General features: G+C 26.4%; 1 protein-coding gene across 1 annotated transcript; it reads left to right on the top strand.

The window, feature by feature from the left end:
• The first annotated feature begins 12,809 nt into the window (after positions 1–12,809).
• Positions 12,810–17,655, top strand: LOC115706863 (uncharacterized). The gene is made up of 7 exons (XM_061118895.1): positions 12,810–13,470; positions 13,660–13,734; positions 14,453–14,527; positions 14,654–14,728; positions 16,594–16,850; positions 17,057–17,119; positions 17,215–17,655. The coding sequence occupies exons 1-7, from the start codon at positions 13,119–13,121 to the stop codon at positions 17,305–17,307; spliced, it is 990 nt and encodes a 329-aa protein (XP_060974878.1). The 5' UTR covers positions 12,810–13,118; the 3' UTR covers positions 17,308–17,655.
• The last annotated feature ends 882 nt before the right edge of the window (positions 17,656–18,537 follow it).

Below are 18,537 nucleotides of genomic sequence, written 5' to 3'. Positions count from 1 at the left end.
AGGTTTAGATAAACTCAAACCTATAATACTAGGAACAGGAAGTTTTGTTCAGTCCATTGAATGGACTTATAAACGAAAATTTCCTTTTATGTCCTTGTAATAGAAAACTTTAGGTTATTCCATGTGAATGGATTAAACCATAGTTCTATTCGCTTTCTTATTAGTTTCTTATCTTGACAATCCATTACTTGTTTAAACTCACAATGGATTTTAATCACTTGTGTCTCCCAAGTCATAAGAAGGTGAGTTCCTAGAAACTCTCCCACTACGACAAGGTACCATGAATTATGTCGAAGAAAACTAAATGGTATTGATCTCTTCGGTTGTGACAAGACAACAGAGGCAGTGGGATCATCATATGTTATATAAGATGATAGAACACTTTTGGAATCAAGAATTAAATATCTCCTTTATTTGCTACTTGTTTTTCAGACTTAGTCATTTTCTTAGAAAAGTAGTATTTGTTTGAACAAACACTTTCTTATCTATTGACAATGGGATGGTCCACCCCTAATCACTTAGAAAAGCTAACAAACCATAGTTAACAGTTCTAGCCTTTCTTAAGATTTTGATTAGGTCATCCATGAATCTAGTAATGATTTACATTAAGTATACAACCATTACATCATTCTGAAATTGTATTACCATAGAAGGACTTAGGCAACGACTAGTAACTAATCATCAATATGCAAATCGAAATTTACGGGAGGTAAGTTTGGATATAATTCAAAAATCAATTTAATGATCTTTGAACTGCATATCTACTAACTATTTCTCCACCCCTATCAGTTCGCAAGATCTTTAACCACTTACCTTAATGGTTTTAACTATTGCTAGAAATTAATGAAATTTTTCAAACATTTCAAATTTCTTTGCTAAAAGGTATAATCTAGAGTTATCGTCTTAAGAATACAACGAAAAACTCATATCCACCCCTGAATGTACATCCATCTGCGAATGAGATGAACTACTTTTAGTGGATATAGGCATATTATCTCTTTGCAGAGATTGATCATGTCAAATTCACTATGAACAAGATACAAATGCCATAGATTAAAAAATGTGGTAGTGTCTTTTGATGACATAGGTTTAGTTACATCAAAGAGTTCTTAGAATAGTGCAAGTGGATCCTGATCACGAATACCTAACTCATATTCCATACGGTTTGAATCCATTAATAAAAGATGGACATTTAAACACTTGAGAAAGTGTAATCGTATTGTATCCGGAATTAGAAATATAAGAAAATTTATTGGATTCTAAAATTAAAGTCAAAGACTTAAATTCAACCAAATATAATGAGTAATTCTTTCTTGGACCACCACTACTAATACAAACTCTAAGTCAGATTTGCCCATACAAGTAGGAGATTTCTAAGATTGAGGATTTATATCAATTGGGAATAGAATTTCGGGATTATAATCATATACATCATTTAATTTCTTAAGAGAAAATATAATGACATGAAATGATTTATAGACCATTCATCCAATGATATGTTTTGAAGCTAATTCGAAATGAATAAGCTAAGAGGAATTAGGATAATTTCGTTTATAAATAAGAATCCAACGATGCTTCGATTAGAGAAAGACAAAGTAATCTTATTTATGTAATCTTCTTGTTTCATATTGTAAAAATACTAGTCTAAGGTGTCATCAATTGATGAACAGTTAGATGTCGCATATACAATACTTATCTTTCGAGATCTTACACTATTATGTATGTCTAATGGTGAAAATCCATTAGGGATTTATCTCATTAGAAAAACAAACATGTTAGACCAACAATGAAGATTCGAAATCAAACTACAACTTAATAACAGAAAATAACATGGTTCAATATAAATTCATACACAATTCAGAAATTATAAGCATATAGCAAGTAGGAATGACTAGTGAAAATACTAAAACATACAATCCTAAATAATTTCCAAGGTTTTCAACAAACTGATACAGTGTCCCGGTAGGCGAGAGTCAAAGCATCATTTATTGAATAGAGTTGTCAGCTCTTCTAAAATAGAAACCATTCTAGCAACCTTTTATTCGATCAAAATAAGAATCCAACGTTGTCCCGGTAGGCGAGAGTCAAGGTTATTCTCATTTTATGAGCTTCCACCATTGTTTCATGTTTCATAAGTTTATCTCTAAGTAGTCACCGTAGGGGAGAGTCTAATAGAGACGAAAACTTACAAAACACTTATCAAATGAAATCTTACGGTGTTAAATGCGTTCAACGAATAACCATCCATAGGGGGACGAAGTCTAGCGTCTCGAGGTTATATTGAAAACATTTAACTTTTGTAAGACCAACAATGGAGATCGAATATCTTAATAATAATCAAGCTCATTATTTAAAGTGAGTTGTATTTTCTTTGATTCTCTTTATTTAATCTATTTATTTTAAATATATATTTATTTAAAATTTCCAATTTAGAATGAAAAATTCTAAATATAAATTTTAATTTAATATTTATAAATTTTACTTAGATGGATATGAAAATAATATGAATTATTTCCATCTTAGTAATAATTTCCAATAAATATTTAGAAAAATATTCAATTTAAGTTGTTACAAAATTAATTTACAACTCAAATTTAATTTTCTATAAATATATATTGCATTTCGAAAAATTAAAGTATTTAAGAATACAATTTTCGAAAAATGCATATTAAAATAAAAAATAAATCCTGGAAAAATTATTCTAATTTAATGTTGGCCCAAAATTAATTAATAAAATTAATTTACAACAAAAAATATAATTTTCCTATTTAATTAAATATATAAGAAAAATTTCAAATATTTAAGTATGATGATGAAAATCAACTTAAATATTAATTTTCTATTTAATTAAATACACTAGAAAAATACTTCAAGCAAAAATATCATCTATCTAGATTTTTCTTTGACTAATTAATTCAATTTCTAACAATATACTTTAATTCAATTTATTTTAAATTAATCAATAAATGAAAAAATCATTGATTTAAGTTGATCCAAGAATTAATTAAAATAATTAATTTACAACTTAATCTATTTTTTAAATAAAATTCGAAATTCCAGCATTTAAGAAATGCAATTTCGAAAAATTGATTAATAAAATAAAGAAAAAATATATTTTGAAAATTATTTAAATTTAGTTGAAAAATTAAATTTCAACTAAAAATAATTTTCTTTTTAATTAAATGTCATGAAAAAGAAATATTTAAGTATGATGATTAAATCAACTTAGATATTTTATTTTCAAATTAATTAAATGTATTAAATTCAAGAAATAAATAATTAAGTGTAAAGAAGGCTTAATTATTAATCTCTAGTTCAATACTAGGAAAAATATACTTAAAATAAATTGTACCAAAATTAATTATATAAATAATTAATTTCACAATGTATAATATTTTCCTATTTAATATTAGAAATAATAAGTAGTCTAGAAATAACTATCTAGAAAATATCTTATTTAACTAAGTATCTTTTCCACAAAATTTGAAAAAATATCTAATTTAAGTTGTATTAGAAAAATCTAGAACTTAAATATTTTCAAATTTAAATTTAATTAAATATCAAAAATTAAGTTGTAACCACTTAATTTGAAAATATTCCATTTTAAGTTAATATTCGAAAAGATATTAACTTAAAAAAAAAATATCTAAAGAATCTTAATAACCAATGCCTAAAATTCCTCAACTTAATTTTGAAATTTGAAATTCAAAAGATATTCAGATTTAAGTTGGTTAGTTGTAGATAACTAAATATCAACTTAAATAAGAAAATTTAATGAAAAATTTAAATTAAGTTCCAGAAAGAATCTAGATGGTTATAATTCTATATTTAATTAAATACAAGAAAATACATATAGTTTAGCTTAGAATATAAAATTCCTTAAACTATATTTTTCTTAAATTAATTTCAAAATAAATGAAATTAATTATGTTGCTAATCAATTTTATTAGGTTAAACTAGTTTAATTAACCTAGTACGATCATTCAAATCGAGCAAATGGGCCTTCACAATTGGGGTGGTTTGTGTGAGGGAGTCTTGGAGTTCGGTATGTCGTACCCACTTCTATGGCTCCCAACTCTCACACAAGGCCCAAAAGAGAGGAATTTAACCTTAATAAGAACAACTGTTATTAATTGAATAAGCCCAAAACTAAATGGGCCTAAATAAAATCTATCAATGACTATGACATTTTATTTAGCAACATTAACCTATATGCATCTATAATAAAATTAAACACATAGGCTCACACAGGCACACTTTGGATGGGTCCTATCATGTTGCTAGGTCATACACAGATGAAAGAAGATTGTAAATATACCTGTTACAAATTATTATCTTGACCAAGGGAGCCATCAGATCATTAGATCTGGCAAAAAGTAACCATGGCTATTTGCAATCAAGTAATAATAGGTTTTAAAAACTTACACATAAGCTAAAACACATACTCCTGCAACAAGGTTAATTTGGATAGTTGGATGTAGGATTTATTTAATTTTAAATAAATATTTAATTTCGAAAATAATTAATTAAATAAATAAAAAAAAATAAAAAATTTCGAAAATTTTTAAAAAATTTAAAAAAAATTCGAAATTTAAAAAAAAATGAAAATTAAACCTACAATTTTTGAAAAATTAGGTTTCAACCAACCTAAATATCATTTCAAAAATTTGCTAACTACTTTTAAATTTTAAATGTTATTTTATAAATAAAAATTAAATAAAAAATTAGAAAAGATAAATAAATATTTTTTTCAAATTTTTAAATGTAATTTAAATAAATAAAATAACAAAATTTAAAAAATTAGCAAAATATCTTATATCTATTTAAAATTACATGATTATAAATATCTTATTTTAAATTTAAATATGGTCAAAATATCTAAAAAGATTTAATTAAAAAATCTTAAAAGATAAGATATTTTTAAAATATCTTAAAAGATATTATAAATATCTTTAAAAGATAAGATATTTTTAAATATCTTAAAAGATATTATAAATATCTTAAAAGATATTATAAATATCTTAAAATATCTGATCTTAAATTTAAAAAAAATATAATCAAATTTAAAAATAAGATAGATTTTTAAGCAAAAAGATAAATACTAATTCTATTCAAATTCAAATTACACTAATATCTTGAATTAAATTAAAAAAATTTAAATTAATTCAAAATGATAATTAGAATTGAATTAGGAATAGTAATAGTATATATACAAAACCATACAAAAAATTGGAAGTTAATTCCATGAAAAAGTATGAAAAATTGAAGAAAATTGAAAAAATTCGAAACTGTACGGACAGTTCTCATGATCGTGAAACTATCAAGACAAATTTCCCGATTTTGTCAAATCTTCAAAAAATCATAACTAATTCAAATAAAATCCAAATTGAGTTCTGTAAAAGGCTGACTTGCTTAATTTTTTCCATACTATCCAATAAAAATAATGCCAGAACCGAAATAACAATTATTTTTCACGAAAATTTCACAATCATCAATGAATCATCAAATAACACTCAATACAACATGATACCATCCAAAGAACATACAAACAATCGTTTTAAAGTCCAAATTACATGTAAGTAAATCAATTACCATGGCTCTGAGGCCAGTTGTTGGAAATTATTTTACCAGGATCTTAGATCTACTCACAAGTATGTTTATTAACATCCTAAATAAGAACTTTCTAAAACGATAAATAAACACATATAAAGTTTAAGAAACCTTACATTGGGTGCAGCGGAATATAATGACTCCTTCCGTTCAGATATCTAGCCCTTGATTCCTTTCTGTAGCAGAGCATTATCAATATCTGAACCTGGATCTCTTTCTCTCGAATCTTTGATGCCGAAACTCCTTTCTTTGATGATCTTTCTTCACGATCTTCCTCACTATGATTGAGGTATCACTTGATGTGTGTGGGCACTACTCATACACTAAGGATTTCGAAATTATCAAGGAAGAAGAGAGAGAGTGGTCAGCTAAAGATAGGGAGAGAGAAGGCTCAATTTTTCTGAATAGAAAAAGTCAGAAGAAAAGTGTGTTTCCTAAAGCCTTCACTATCTATTTATAGCATTCCTACTAGGGTTAGATTTGAATTATATGGCATTAAAATAATGAAAAAATCAGTTTAAATTTCCTACAAAAGTGGCTGGCCCTAAACTTAGTGGATTGGGCCTTGCTTTTTGCAATTTTGCAATTTTAACACCTTTTGTATCTGATTTTCTCAAAAATGCCAATTTCCTAATTCAACCATTTAAATGCCAATTCTAACTATTTAATAACTATAAATAATTATTAAATAATATTGTCATTTATCATATTTATTAATTGAACCATACAAAGTATCATAATTAACAAATATGCCCCTATAAACTCTTTCTTTACAATTTCGCCCTTACTTAGTGAAAAATTCACAAATAGACATAGTCTAATTTGAGAATTATAATTGATTAATCAAAACCAATTACATGAGTCTTACAAGCAATATTATCTCAACTAGTGGGGGGACCATGGGTCTATATAACCGAGCTTCCAATAAGTAGATCAAGAATTTAACACTAAAATTCACTAACTTATTAATTCTTCGTTGAATCCACGCATAGAACTTAGAATTGCACTCTCAGTATATAGAATGCTCTATATGTTCCACCATATAGACACATCATTAGTTATCCATTGTTATAATCCTAATGTGATCAATGATCCTCTATATGAATGATCTACACTGTAAAGGGATTAAATTACCGTTACACCCTACAATGTATTTATTCCTTAAAACACTTGACCCCGTATAAATGATATTTCAGCTAATGTGAAATGAGTACTCCACCATTTATGTTCGTTTGGTCAAGCTCGAAGGAGATCATCCTTTACTTACTATTCGCCAGATAGAAGCTATAGATTCCATGTTTATGATAGCGCTCCCACTCAATTGCACTACCGTGTTCCCAAAATGTACGTATCACCCTGACCTAAAAGTAGGCTTAACTAACAAATCAAAGAACACGAATAGCCTTTCAAGATTGAGCCTAATCATATCTGGATTAAGATCATTTGATCTAGGATCAACTAGGCGATATTGACTTGAATAGATTTTACGGTAAGTTTAATTAAATCTAAGTCAAAGTTCAATATCGGTCCCTTCCGATGCATACTCCATGCATCCAACCTGAGCTTTACTTTAACCAATGTTCTGGAAAGAACATAGTATTTCTCCAAATACAAGTAAACTCTTGTTGTAGATTATCATATCAGTAAAACCCTGTGTCTGATAAATCTAGGAAACTTTATTCACATAGTCATGTTTACTTTCCAATGTGTTGACGGCACAATAAACAGGATCAAGTATGTGAAAAGGGTTTCAGATGAATTTATACATTATGTACATATAATCATGAAATAAATCATGTGAACCATGCAACATTAAATGTTATTTCTGATCTATATTAATAAACAAATCTGATTATATTGAAATGAGTTTTATTTAGGGCATAAAACCCAACAGAAGAATCGGGCTCAAGAAGGAGAGAAAGAAATCTAGGTTCAGATCTTGATAATGCTCTGCTACAAAAAGGAATCAAGGGCTAGAGATCTGAACGGAAGGAGTCGTTATATTCCGCTGCACCCAATGTAAGGTTTTCTTAAACCCTTATGTGTTTATTTCATTGTTTTAGAAATTCATATTAGGATGTTAATGAAACATACTTGTTAATAAATCTAGATCCTGGTAAAATATTTCCAACACTTAAGATCTTAAATAGTAATGCCCTAATGTTAAGTATTATCTCAATTTCTGTACAGGGTGACATGGCACTCAATAGGGTGACACGTGAAGTTCACTTTAAGACCTAGACGGGTTATACTGGCCTAAGGTTCCATAGAACAATTTAGGGTTAAATCAACAAAGTCTAGTTCTTCAGTAGGTAGTATCCAAACAAGCTATGTACCTCGCAATGTTCCGAGCAGGATACATGTATCTAGCAAAGCATCACTATCTGTGCTGAAGGACGCGACATTTAGAAATTTCTTAAGATATTTTCTTTAAGTATCACCATAATTATAGCATAATTAGAATCACTATATTTGTGGGATTAGTTTTATATAGTTGAGAGATTGGTAGGAATTTATATGTAGTTTCTCGATTATTTTTCAATTATTTTTGGTAATAAACTCTTGTATCTTCCTTATAAAGAGTGAAACTATTTCATTGTTTAGGGATCCAAATTTAATTTTCTAGAGAACTATTACGTTGTTAAAATAATTATAAATTTTCTCAAGAATATTAAGAAACTCACATGGCTAGATCTTGTGATCTTGATCATTCACTAAGTAACACAACTAAAAAGTATCACTATTATTATGGGACTGAACCTCTATAAATTATTTTTCTTTTTATTGCTTTATTATTTATATAGTAATTGATCATTCAATTTCATCACTTTAAAGACTCAATGTTTTTGGCTAAAAGCGAGGTCAACATTTTAGTGCTTTTATTAAGAGCAAAGGAACCCAGTCTCATCCTTGACAATTTTTTTTTTTATTTTTAAATATATATTTACGTGGATCAATACAATTGTGCCAAGTGTACACTGTGTCCACGTAGACATTCCACCATGGCAGTTAACAGCTAAAAATGGATAGAAATATTAAACTGCTAACAGAACACGAGTTCAGGGGTTTTACCACCAAAATTTTAGAATTGACAGTTAGTTACAAAAATCTGGTCACTTAAGGTGTTTATGACGCAAATTACTCATAAAAAAACATGTTATATTTTCTAAGTAAAGCTCATGTTCGTAAAATTATATTTTAAATAAAATGAAAATTGAACTAAACAAAGTGCTTCGTAACAAAAGATATTATGACAAGTTGTTAATGAAAATATCATAAGCAACAGAACAACCTTTAACAAATATGAAATTGAAAAACTGATAAATAATACCTGAAACAGCAGGGGGTTTGAATTATTGAGTGTACAGAGGATCTTTAAGCATGGTTGCAATGTGAGAAACTAGAGGACAAACCTCAATCTCCACCATTTTTGAATTGGTAAGGAGGCTAAGTTTGTCTCGCAGTATTGTCATCTTAGGGCATAGCTTGATCGAAATTGTCTTAGGCAAATTAGAGGCATTGATCCAACTCAAGAATTTCCTCTAAGTTATCATACCACCAAATACAAATTTATTGCAAGCTCCTCACTTGTCTAAGTCCTTGGAGCTGATAATTTATGTCAACAATATGATCCAACGTCAAAACGGAGGCTGTGAAGGGACTGCCACATATTTGGATTACCATTGGACATGTTTCTGATATGTAGTGTCCTTAATTTGAAAAGAGGAACAATTGTGCTAGAAGTTGTTGATAATGGTTGTTGTTCATGTGTTTGTTGAGTATCTTTCCCTTTTTTGGATACTCTAGTCTGTTTGAAACTAGCGTTCTCTGGCAATCGCATTCCACCTGTGAAAGAAATAATAATTTTATGGTTCGTTTGGAACGCCGTATTAGGTCGTATCGTATTGTATTGTATTATATTGAATTGGATTATATATCATATTTTTATATAATACTATGTTAAACTTTAATTTATACTAAAATATTATATATTTAGGTGTCCATAAAAGTTAATACCATATATAGTTTTACATAAAAATATTGCATAAAATATAATTCAATATAATACAATACAATACAATACAATACGACCTAATACGGCGTTCCAAACGAGCCCTTAATGTATACTAAGAAATATTGAATGATTTACAATTGATTAAGGATTGATCGATTAAGCCTCAATGGTCTGAAACACGTGCATATTTTGAATTTTTATATAATAACTATTGAAACATTAAAGAATAGATTAAGTCTAAAACTTAACCAAAATATCATTAATATCTCATCCCCATCTCTTAATGCAATAAAAAAAAGTAATAAATGATAATGGTGTATATTTTCCAATTTTACAAACAAGCACCTGATTTAAAAGCTGAAATATTTTCTTTAGTATAGTTGTTGGGTCATCTCCAAAAGGGTTTAACCTTGCAATTGCCTAACCAACTGTAGATTCAAAATACAAATAGAATAATTCATGTCAATGGCGAAAAGAGTTTACCTAAATTAACATTCTCAATAAAATTTGATAAATATTTACATATACAAATAATTATTTTGTCACCTATATTACAACTTAATACATTCATTTAGAAGTTCTGAACATATCTAAAAATACCACTTAAGCTCTGACCGGCTACGTCAAAAATTAGAATGGTCTTAAATGTTGCATCAAAATATAACACATCATACTCTACATTTATCGCAGGGAGACAAACAAAAAGCTAAACTTAGAGTATAATCTTCGATGATGAAAAAATCACAAAACTTGGACTCTAACAAAGTGAGAGAGAAGCCTGGGATTCCAAAAGCTACTATCTTTTGGTATATTTATTGCGTAGAGTAATGTACGACAAAATCCCCAACTATCAATTTAATTGTAAAAAACCATCTAACTTGTGGGAAAACCCTTCAAAGTACAGTTCCGTTTATATTTTTATATTTTTAAGGTGTCGTTTGTCCAGCCTAGTTAAGTCCTAATTTTGTGAGTCACTAAAAAATTATCCTACGTGGCCATATTTTACAAAATAAAAATTAAAATGAGTAATTAAAATGAAAATAAAAACTTTAAGAGTAATTTGCGGTGAAACCCCCCAACTATCGATTTACTTGCAAAAAACCATCCAGCCTTAAAGTTTTTTAGATGGTTTTTTGCAAGTAAATTGATAGTTGAGGGGGTTTCGCCGCAAATTACTCTATATATTTTGAAAAATAAAATTAAAAACTTAAGAAAAGTAGTACAATTACTTAAAAAATATGAATAATTATAAATTCTACTTAAATCGTGGTTTCGAACCAAACCAAACCGTTCTTAATGGTTTGGTTTGGTTAGAGAAATTTATTGGTCTGGTATGGTTTTTAATATTCAAAAAATTTTTATACTGGTTTGGTTCAAAAACTATAAAAATCGGGACGAAACCAATCCGTGAACACCCCTATCGTTACCCATGTATTAATGCTCTGCATTCGAGATGAGGTGAAAGTTAGAATTTTATCAATTTTTCCTAGAAAAATAAAATAAAAAGACTTGGAATAGTTTGAGCAATTGTAAATTTACAACAAAATTAATTTTACAGATTCTACAAGTTGTATAGTTTATAAAGGTCGTAATGGTTGTTAAGTTGTAAATTTGAGTTTATGCAATACAATGATTTTGATTTCTTAAAAAAAAAAAATTATAATTAAATATTCAACACTGCACTAAGCTTCAACTATAAACGTTAAAAGACATCATGTGTGTATATATATTTTAGAGTAATTTGCAGTAAAATTCCTCTAACTATTAATTTACTTGCAAAAAGACCATCCAAAAAAACTTTAAAGGTTGGATGGTTTTTTGTAAGTAAATTGATAGTTAGGGGGTTTTGCCGCAAATTACTCTTAAAGTTTTTATTTTATTTTAATTACTCATTTTAATTTTTATTTTGTAAAATATAGCCACGTAGGATATTTTTTAGTGACTTGTCATTGTGGGCAAAATTAAGATAGCTGGACAGACGACACCTTTAAAATGTAAACGGAACAGTACTTTGAAATGTTTTCCCATCAAAATATGAGATTTGATAATTTTTTTGCAAGTAAATTAATAGTTAGGAGTTCTTACTGCAAATTAGTCTGTTGCGTATATATGAAGAAAAAAAAACACACAATATAGTGATTATATGGATTCCTACTGGTGTTTATATTCATATATATATATATATACATATATATATAATATATATGTTGAAGAAACAAATGCCAATCAAATCTACCATCATAATAATATAGTGTATGATATAATACTACTACTACTTACCTTTTGCTACCGATCTTTCCTTCGCTCAATCTCTTCACACACAAACGAATTAGATGACGATCGTTGTTGATCGATTTGCAAAAGCAAGGGAGAAAAATATAAGAAAAAGAAAAATGGGTAGCATCGACTTATAAGACCACGATCAGTATAAATAGGAATGGAGAATATGGATAATAAAGTTAGAAGAAAAAAAAAGAGAAGAAAGTATTATGGGCATGAATATAAAATGTGCTTATTTTTTTTAATTTTAATAAAATTGTATTCAAAAATTTAATATATATGCATATAAATTTAAATTTTTTGGGATACTTTATTTCTTTTCTAATTAAAAAAAATGTTAAATAAACTATTAGCAAGTGAAAAAAAAATTGAGCTTCTTCTATATATACAGTACGTATAAAGAAAAGTATATAAATATATGCATAAATATCTTTTTAAGAAGTATTGGTTTAAATATTTGCAATTATACTATCTTATCCATTTTAGAGAAAATGCTATCTAATTATAAAAAAAGGAAACAAACAAATTTAACTATCTATAGATATTTGGCTTATCATTCAAATTTCGAATATTTTAGATGTAAATTTTATAATCAATTAATTTTATTATATTTTAATATTTTATATTTATAAGTTTAAATAAAAATAATAAACTTTCTAAAAAAAATGATAATAATAATAATATAAAAAAAACCACGAACATTCCCTAACAAAACATGTCCAGATTGACTTCGAATCAGATTACTCAATTTTTTTTCTAGATATTATTTTTATATCGAAGATATTACTTTAAATTTACTGTTTTAAAGTTAAATAATTAAGGGATAGTAATTTAATAATAATTTTAAGTGAATAAAACAAATATTTATAAAATTACAGGTTTTTGAAAGGATATAATTTTTTAAAAAATTGTTATTATCTTTAAATAAGATAATAAAATTTGGAACGAAGTTTTCCTAGATTTTAGATACAATTGTTTATCTAGATTTTATTTTTTGAGTTTGCTTGCTAAGATAACACACGTGTCATATCATATTTGAAAAGTGGAAACTTTCTATCTATAAATTAACCATTGAGACTTGCTTGGCATTCATAAAAAAAATTGACAATTGGCAGAAACATACGTGAGAGAGAAAGAAAAAAACAATTTGCCTCACAAAATCAACAAAGTGGCTTCTACTCCTAGTTGTGCAAAGTGTCTTCTTTTGGAAATTATGAGGAAAAACTATTGTAGAAAATGTAGACATTGTCAAGAAGAGGGGCATAACTCAAGAACTTGCAAAAACAACACTTCTGTGCATAATGATATTGGTCCAAACAAGTTTATAAGGTTATTTGGGAGTGATATATCACTAGACTCACCATTATATTCGGCAGCAGCAGAATCAATGGACAAAACAATAACATTACATAATAATGTTGCAGAAAGTATTAAATGTTCTTCTAGCATCAACACATCAAACGACCTTGTTATTATTCCCCCTTCCTATAATGAAGCCGAAGAGGTTAGCTATCTTTCTGATCTTAATCCTATCAGAAAAAGACTTGAACATAACAAACTAACAGGTACTAAGTAGTGTTAGTCCCACATTGTTTGTAGCTAACTTTTAGTATTTCACAAGTTATTATATTAGTATCATTCTAAAATTAATTTATTTATCACTTAACTATACACAAAATCAATTTCTTATTTTAATGTTGAGTAACGAATAAATTTGTAATAATAATAGTTGAGTTTAATGTTAACTTTTACAGGAGCAACTAAACACATGAACGTTTATTGCGACTATGGAAATATAGTTACTTATTCTCCTAGAAAGAGGGTAAAAGGTAAATAAGAATTGAGAAGCAACTTTGTCTAAAATTCTAACTATTTTTTATACAAGTAGTGTTAGTCACACATTGTTTGTAAATGTTTTTTAATATTTCACAATTTATCATTCTAAAATTAATTTATTTATCACTTAACTATACACCAAATCAATTTCTTATAGTAACGAATAAATTTATAATAATAATTGTTGAGTTTAATGTTAATTTTTACAGCGTTTAGTACCACATAAATGCTTTTAGTATTTATGAATAAATTTTTGATCTCAACCTTCCATTACAATTTCTTAGTTAATCTCATTACCTAACTTGAAAATAAGTGTTGAATATTTACAATATTATCCACGGAAATTTTAAATAATTTATAGTACCAAAAATAAATTCAAACTTTGAACACACAGACTGGAATGTACAGTAAATTATTCAATTTTTTTCAAAAATTTACCGAAATTATGTTATAACTATAACAAATACAGCTATGAAACAAAAATTTAAAAAAATATTCTAGTATATAATTTCAGAGGTAAGAAATTATAATTAACTCTCTTCTAAATTTTTACTAGTTCAAAAATTATATACAACTATCACTCTAAAATTATTTACATTATTACGTAATTATAGATGATTTGTTTTTTTTTTTTTTTTTTTTTTTTTTTGAGAGTATTGAATACACATATTATAATTTTAGGATTTGATGTTACTTTTTTTTTTATTTTAGAACACTTATCACCTATAACTCTTTCTCTTTCTCATAGAAAGAAAATCAATGATGGGTCACACGAGAGACTAAAAGGTAATTATACTCTGTCATTACACAAAACAATGAATAAATTTTTACTATTTCAAAAGCTATACATAAATATCATTATAGATCAAATCAAAATATTAACTGAATTTGAATTGATGTTACTTTTATCAGGAGACATATCACCTATAATCCTTTCTAATTCTCATGGAAAAGAAGTCAATTATGAATCTCAAGGGAGACTAAAAGGTATTTATACCCCTCACTACTCACTCACTACAATAAGGGCAAAATTATGTTATAATTATTGGAAAAATGAATAAAATTGTGGTTAGTCATGCATAATTTTTTACCCTATATAATTTCTTAATAATAAGGGTGAGCTTATGTTAATGCGGGTTAAAGGTGCGTGTAAGCCCATTTAAGGCCCAAAAATAATGTTTTATTTTTAAATATATATTTTCTTTAAGTAATTTACTGCGTAAATACTTAAGTTTAACTCTTAGTTACAAATAAATACTTAAATTTAATTTTTTGGAGAAATAATACATAAGTTATATTTCTGGAACTTGCGTAAACACATAACTAAGTGTCAAATCAATATCCAATTATTATTTTTTTACTAGTATATCTAAATGAATTCTTATATAAAGGTTAAAAAAATTTAGTGACCTGAACCAATCAAAAGTATCATATGACCATTGAATTTACACTTAATAGGTACTTATGGAAGTTCCAAAAATATTACTCATATATTAATATTGTCAAAAATTAAACTTAACTATTTATTTATAATTAGAAGTTAAACTTAACTATATATACTGCAAATTATTTTATATATTTTTTTAAAAAAATTTAAAATACCACACATTATTTTTAATAAAGGGCTCAATAATTTTTTTTAAGGTCCACTTGTGCTAGTTATTGAGTTTCATATTACTTAAGAGTTTCTCGTTTTTCATTTATAATATACTTGGCCCAATATAAAATTCTTGTATAAAAAATCCCAAACAGTTTTTAAAGAGAAATTTACATGGTATACTAACTTTTACTATTTTTTTTATAAAAATACTGCTAGGCGGTATTTTTTATTTTTTTACTGTATTTTTTATAAGTTTCATACTGTAGTATACTGTGTTAAGTTTTTACTGGTGTTCTACTGGTATTTTTTAGTTGTTCTACTGGTGTTTTGAGTTATTTGTTTTGTGTTTTACTGGTGTTTTATAAAAATACAGTATTTTTGTAAATTTTTCTGTATGACAGTATTTTTATAAAAATTATCCTAAATTTCAATTTTTTTTGTAAGTTTCCTTTTTTAAATCCACTTTCATTTGACTTATCAGCTCCTCTTATAGAATCAAAGTGGATGAAAAGGGCCAAGTGGGACCATTTGCCTAGTACAACTTTTTATATATTAATTTTTTTTATACATAGATTTTTAAATATTTTATTTTATGTCTTCACAAAATTAATATGTTTTAATTATGTTCTTATATACTTTAATTTTGTACTCTTAAAATGTATATTTTTCTTATTTTTAACATATTTTAATTTTTACCATCACATTTTTTATTTTATCCCCATAAAATTTATAATTTTCTAACAAAAATTATGAGCATGTTTGGTATTGTTTTCTGTTTTTTGTTTTCAAAAAATTGTTTTTAGAAATGAGAACAAAAAACAGTTTTTGAAGTTTTTAAAAACAAGTCATGTTTGGTTAGTGTTTTTTAAAAACAATATTAACTAAAAGTGAATTAGTTTTTAAAACAGAAAACAACATTTTGTTGTTTTCAAAATTCTTGTTTTTTGTAACTTTGTTTCCTGAAAACTGTTTTCAAAAAATAAAGTCAAACAAGCCAAATTGTTTTCAAAAAATAATTTTCTGTTTTTAAAAACAAAAAAGAGTTTATTAGTTATGATGCCAAACATACACTATATTTTTCAATAATTTTTTCTCTATGAAATATATATTTTGCCCCCACTAAAAGATGTAGTTGCTCTGCCACTATATAGAATGTTAGTTATTTTAAAGTATTCCTTATGCATAAATTATAGCTTGAAAAGAATGTAGAAGATTTTTAATTATTATATATTTGAATTTGAATTATTCTCAGTCAAACAATGGAATGGTGAGGAACATCAAAGATTTTTACTAGGACTGAAAATGCTTGGAAAAGGGGATTGGAGAGGAATATCAACCAAGTATGTGAAGACTAGAACTCCTACTCAAGTTGCTAGCCATGCTCAAAAATATTTCAAGAGGCAAAATGCTTCTGAAGAATTGAAAAAACGCAGAAAGAGCATTTTTGACCATTCAAATCACAATCTACTTATGTCTCAAATTTCTTGCCCACCAACACCAACAGATCAGGTCACTTGTTAATTAAGACCCCTGTTATTTTAATTAAGGCTAATTGGTAAAATTTTAGGGAGAATTTTTAACGGCCAAAAAAAATTCAAGGAGCACGATTTAGTACATGTCAAAGTTCAGGGGAAAAATTATTAATTAGCTTTTAATTAATGTACAGTCATTGAGTCATTAAATAATAAGATTTATTATTGATATAATTTTCTCAGCTTCAAAACCGGTGCAGCTTGGACAAATATGATGCATTTTCTTCAAATTCCTTTATAGTCCCGGTGTGTATAATCTCAGCTTTACTAATTATTATTAATAACTTTCACTACGTAAATAATTATATGATCATTGTACCATTGTTTATATATATGTTCAGCCAATGCCAATAATAAACTATAGTACTGCACCAAAATCTCTTCCAATAATACCAAAATCTTCTCCAAAGATTCATCCAATGGAATCTGTGTAGTTGCCTCATCAAACAACTACTTCAAGAATTGATTCGAATTATCTTCCACTACAAAAAAAAATAGCTACTTTTAGTGAATTTTTTAGTCGCAATATAAATTTTTTGTAACTAAATGTGACTTTTAGGAACAACAAATAGTATTTAGACACAAGTTGTCACTAATTTAGTTTTAGTCACAACAATTTCAAATTTTTGTGACTAATACTTTTAGCCACAAACTTTTTAGTCACAACATAAGAGTGATGATTTGTAATTAGTCGCAACTATTTTACTTTTAGCCACAAATTTTGTTGTAACTAAAAATAAGATTTTTTTATAGTGTTCCTCTCCATATAGGGCCATTATTAATTCTAAATTATTTTCTTATTTTTTATTTTTCATAGGTTTAATCCTGTCAAAAATAATTTTTATTCAATTAATGAAATCCTAGTATAGGATTTATTTTTTATTCTTTAAAGTTGTTAAAATTTGGGATTTACAAATTTGATGAAACATAATTGTAATTTTTTGTTGATTATATATGGCATTGTTTGTTTATTTAAAATTTATATAATAATTAAAAAAAATAATTTAAATAAAATGTATATTTTTCAAAAATGTTTAATCAAACCTTCGTTTTACTAGGATTAAAATCTATTTTATATATTCTCTCAAAGAAAACAAGATATCTATTCTTTATATAAAAAAAAAAGGTTGTATATAACAAATTGTGATTCTACTAGTCTATTTATTATTGTATTATATCTAGTCGTGTTCATTCGGTCTAACTCGTATTTTTTTGGTCAAACAACATCCAATCTGCACTTAGTGTAGATTTTATATTTCGGATCCAATTCGATCCGCATAACAGTTTTAATCCAGTCCAATCCAATCCGCAATAATGCGGATTGAATCGGTTATTTTTGTTCGGTTATTTTTTTTTTCAATGATAAATTATTTAATATTTCATAGAAAAAAAAATTAAAAAAAGATTATTGTTTCTTAATCTCCAATAATAATCTATTTCTATCTTCATTTATATATAAATCAAACCAATATACATATATGTCAATATATACTTATCTTTAAATTTACACTAAAATATATATGTATTCATTACTAAAATAAATAAGTTAGTATATATATATATTTAAATTTATGTGTATATGATGTGAATAAGAATTATTTTTCTAGTATTTTTTATTATAAAATAAATAAAATACACTAACTCAATATATTGTTAAAAAAGAT

This window comes from Cannabis sativa, chromosome 1, assembly GCF_029168945.1.
Source record: "Cannabis sativa cultivar Pink pepper isolate KNU-18-1 chromosome 1, ASM2916894v1, whole genome shotgun sequence".
NCBI lineage: Eukaryota > Viridiplantae > Streptophyta > Magnoliopsida > Rosales > Cannabaceae > Cannabis > Cannabis sativa.
This window is presented reverse-complemented; position numbering and strand designations above follow the sequence as displayed.

Bases quoted from the DNA above. Each gene is read 5' to 3' on its own strand.
- LOC115706863 (XM_061118895.1), top strand. From the start codon at position 13,119: ATGAGGAAAAACTATTGTAGAAAATGTAGACATTGTCAAGAAGAGGGG. The intron at 13,471-13,659 runs GTACTAAGTAGT...TAACTTTTACAG, and splicing joins TGAACATAACAAACTAACAG to GAGCAACTAAACACATGAAC. The intron at 14,528-14,653 runs GTAATTATACTC...TACTTTTATCAG, and splicing joins GTCACACGAGAGACTAAAAG to GAGACATATCACCTATAATC.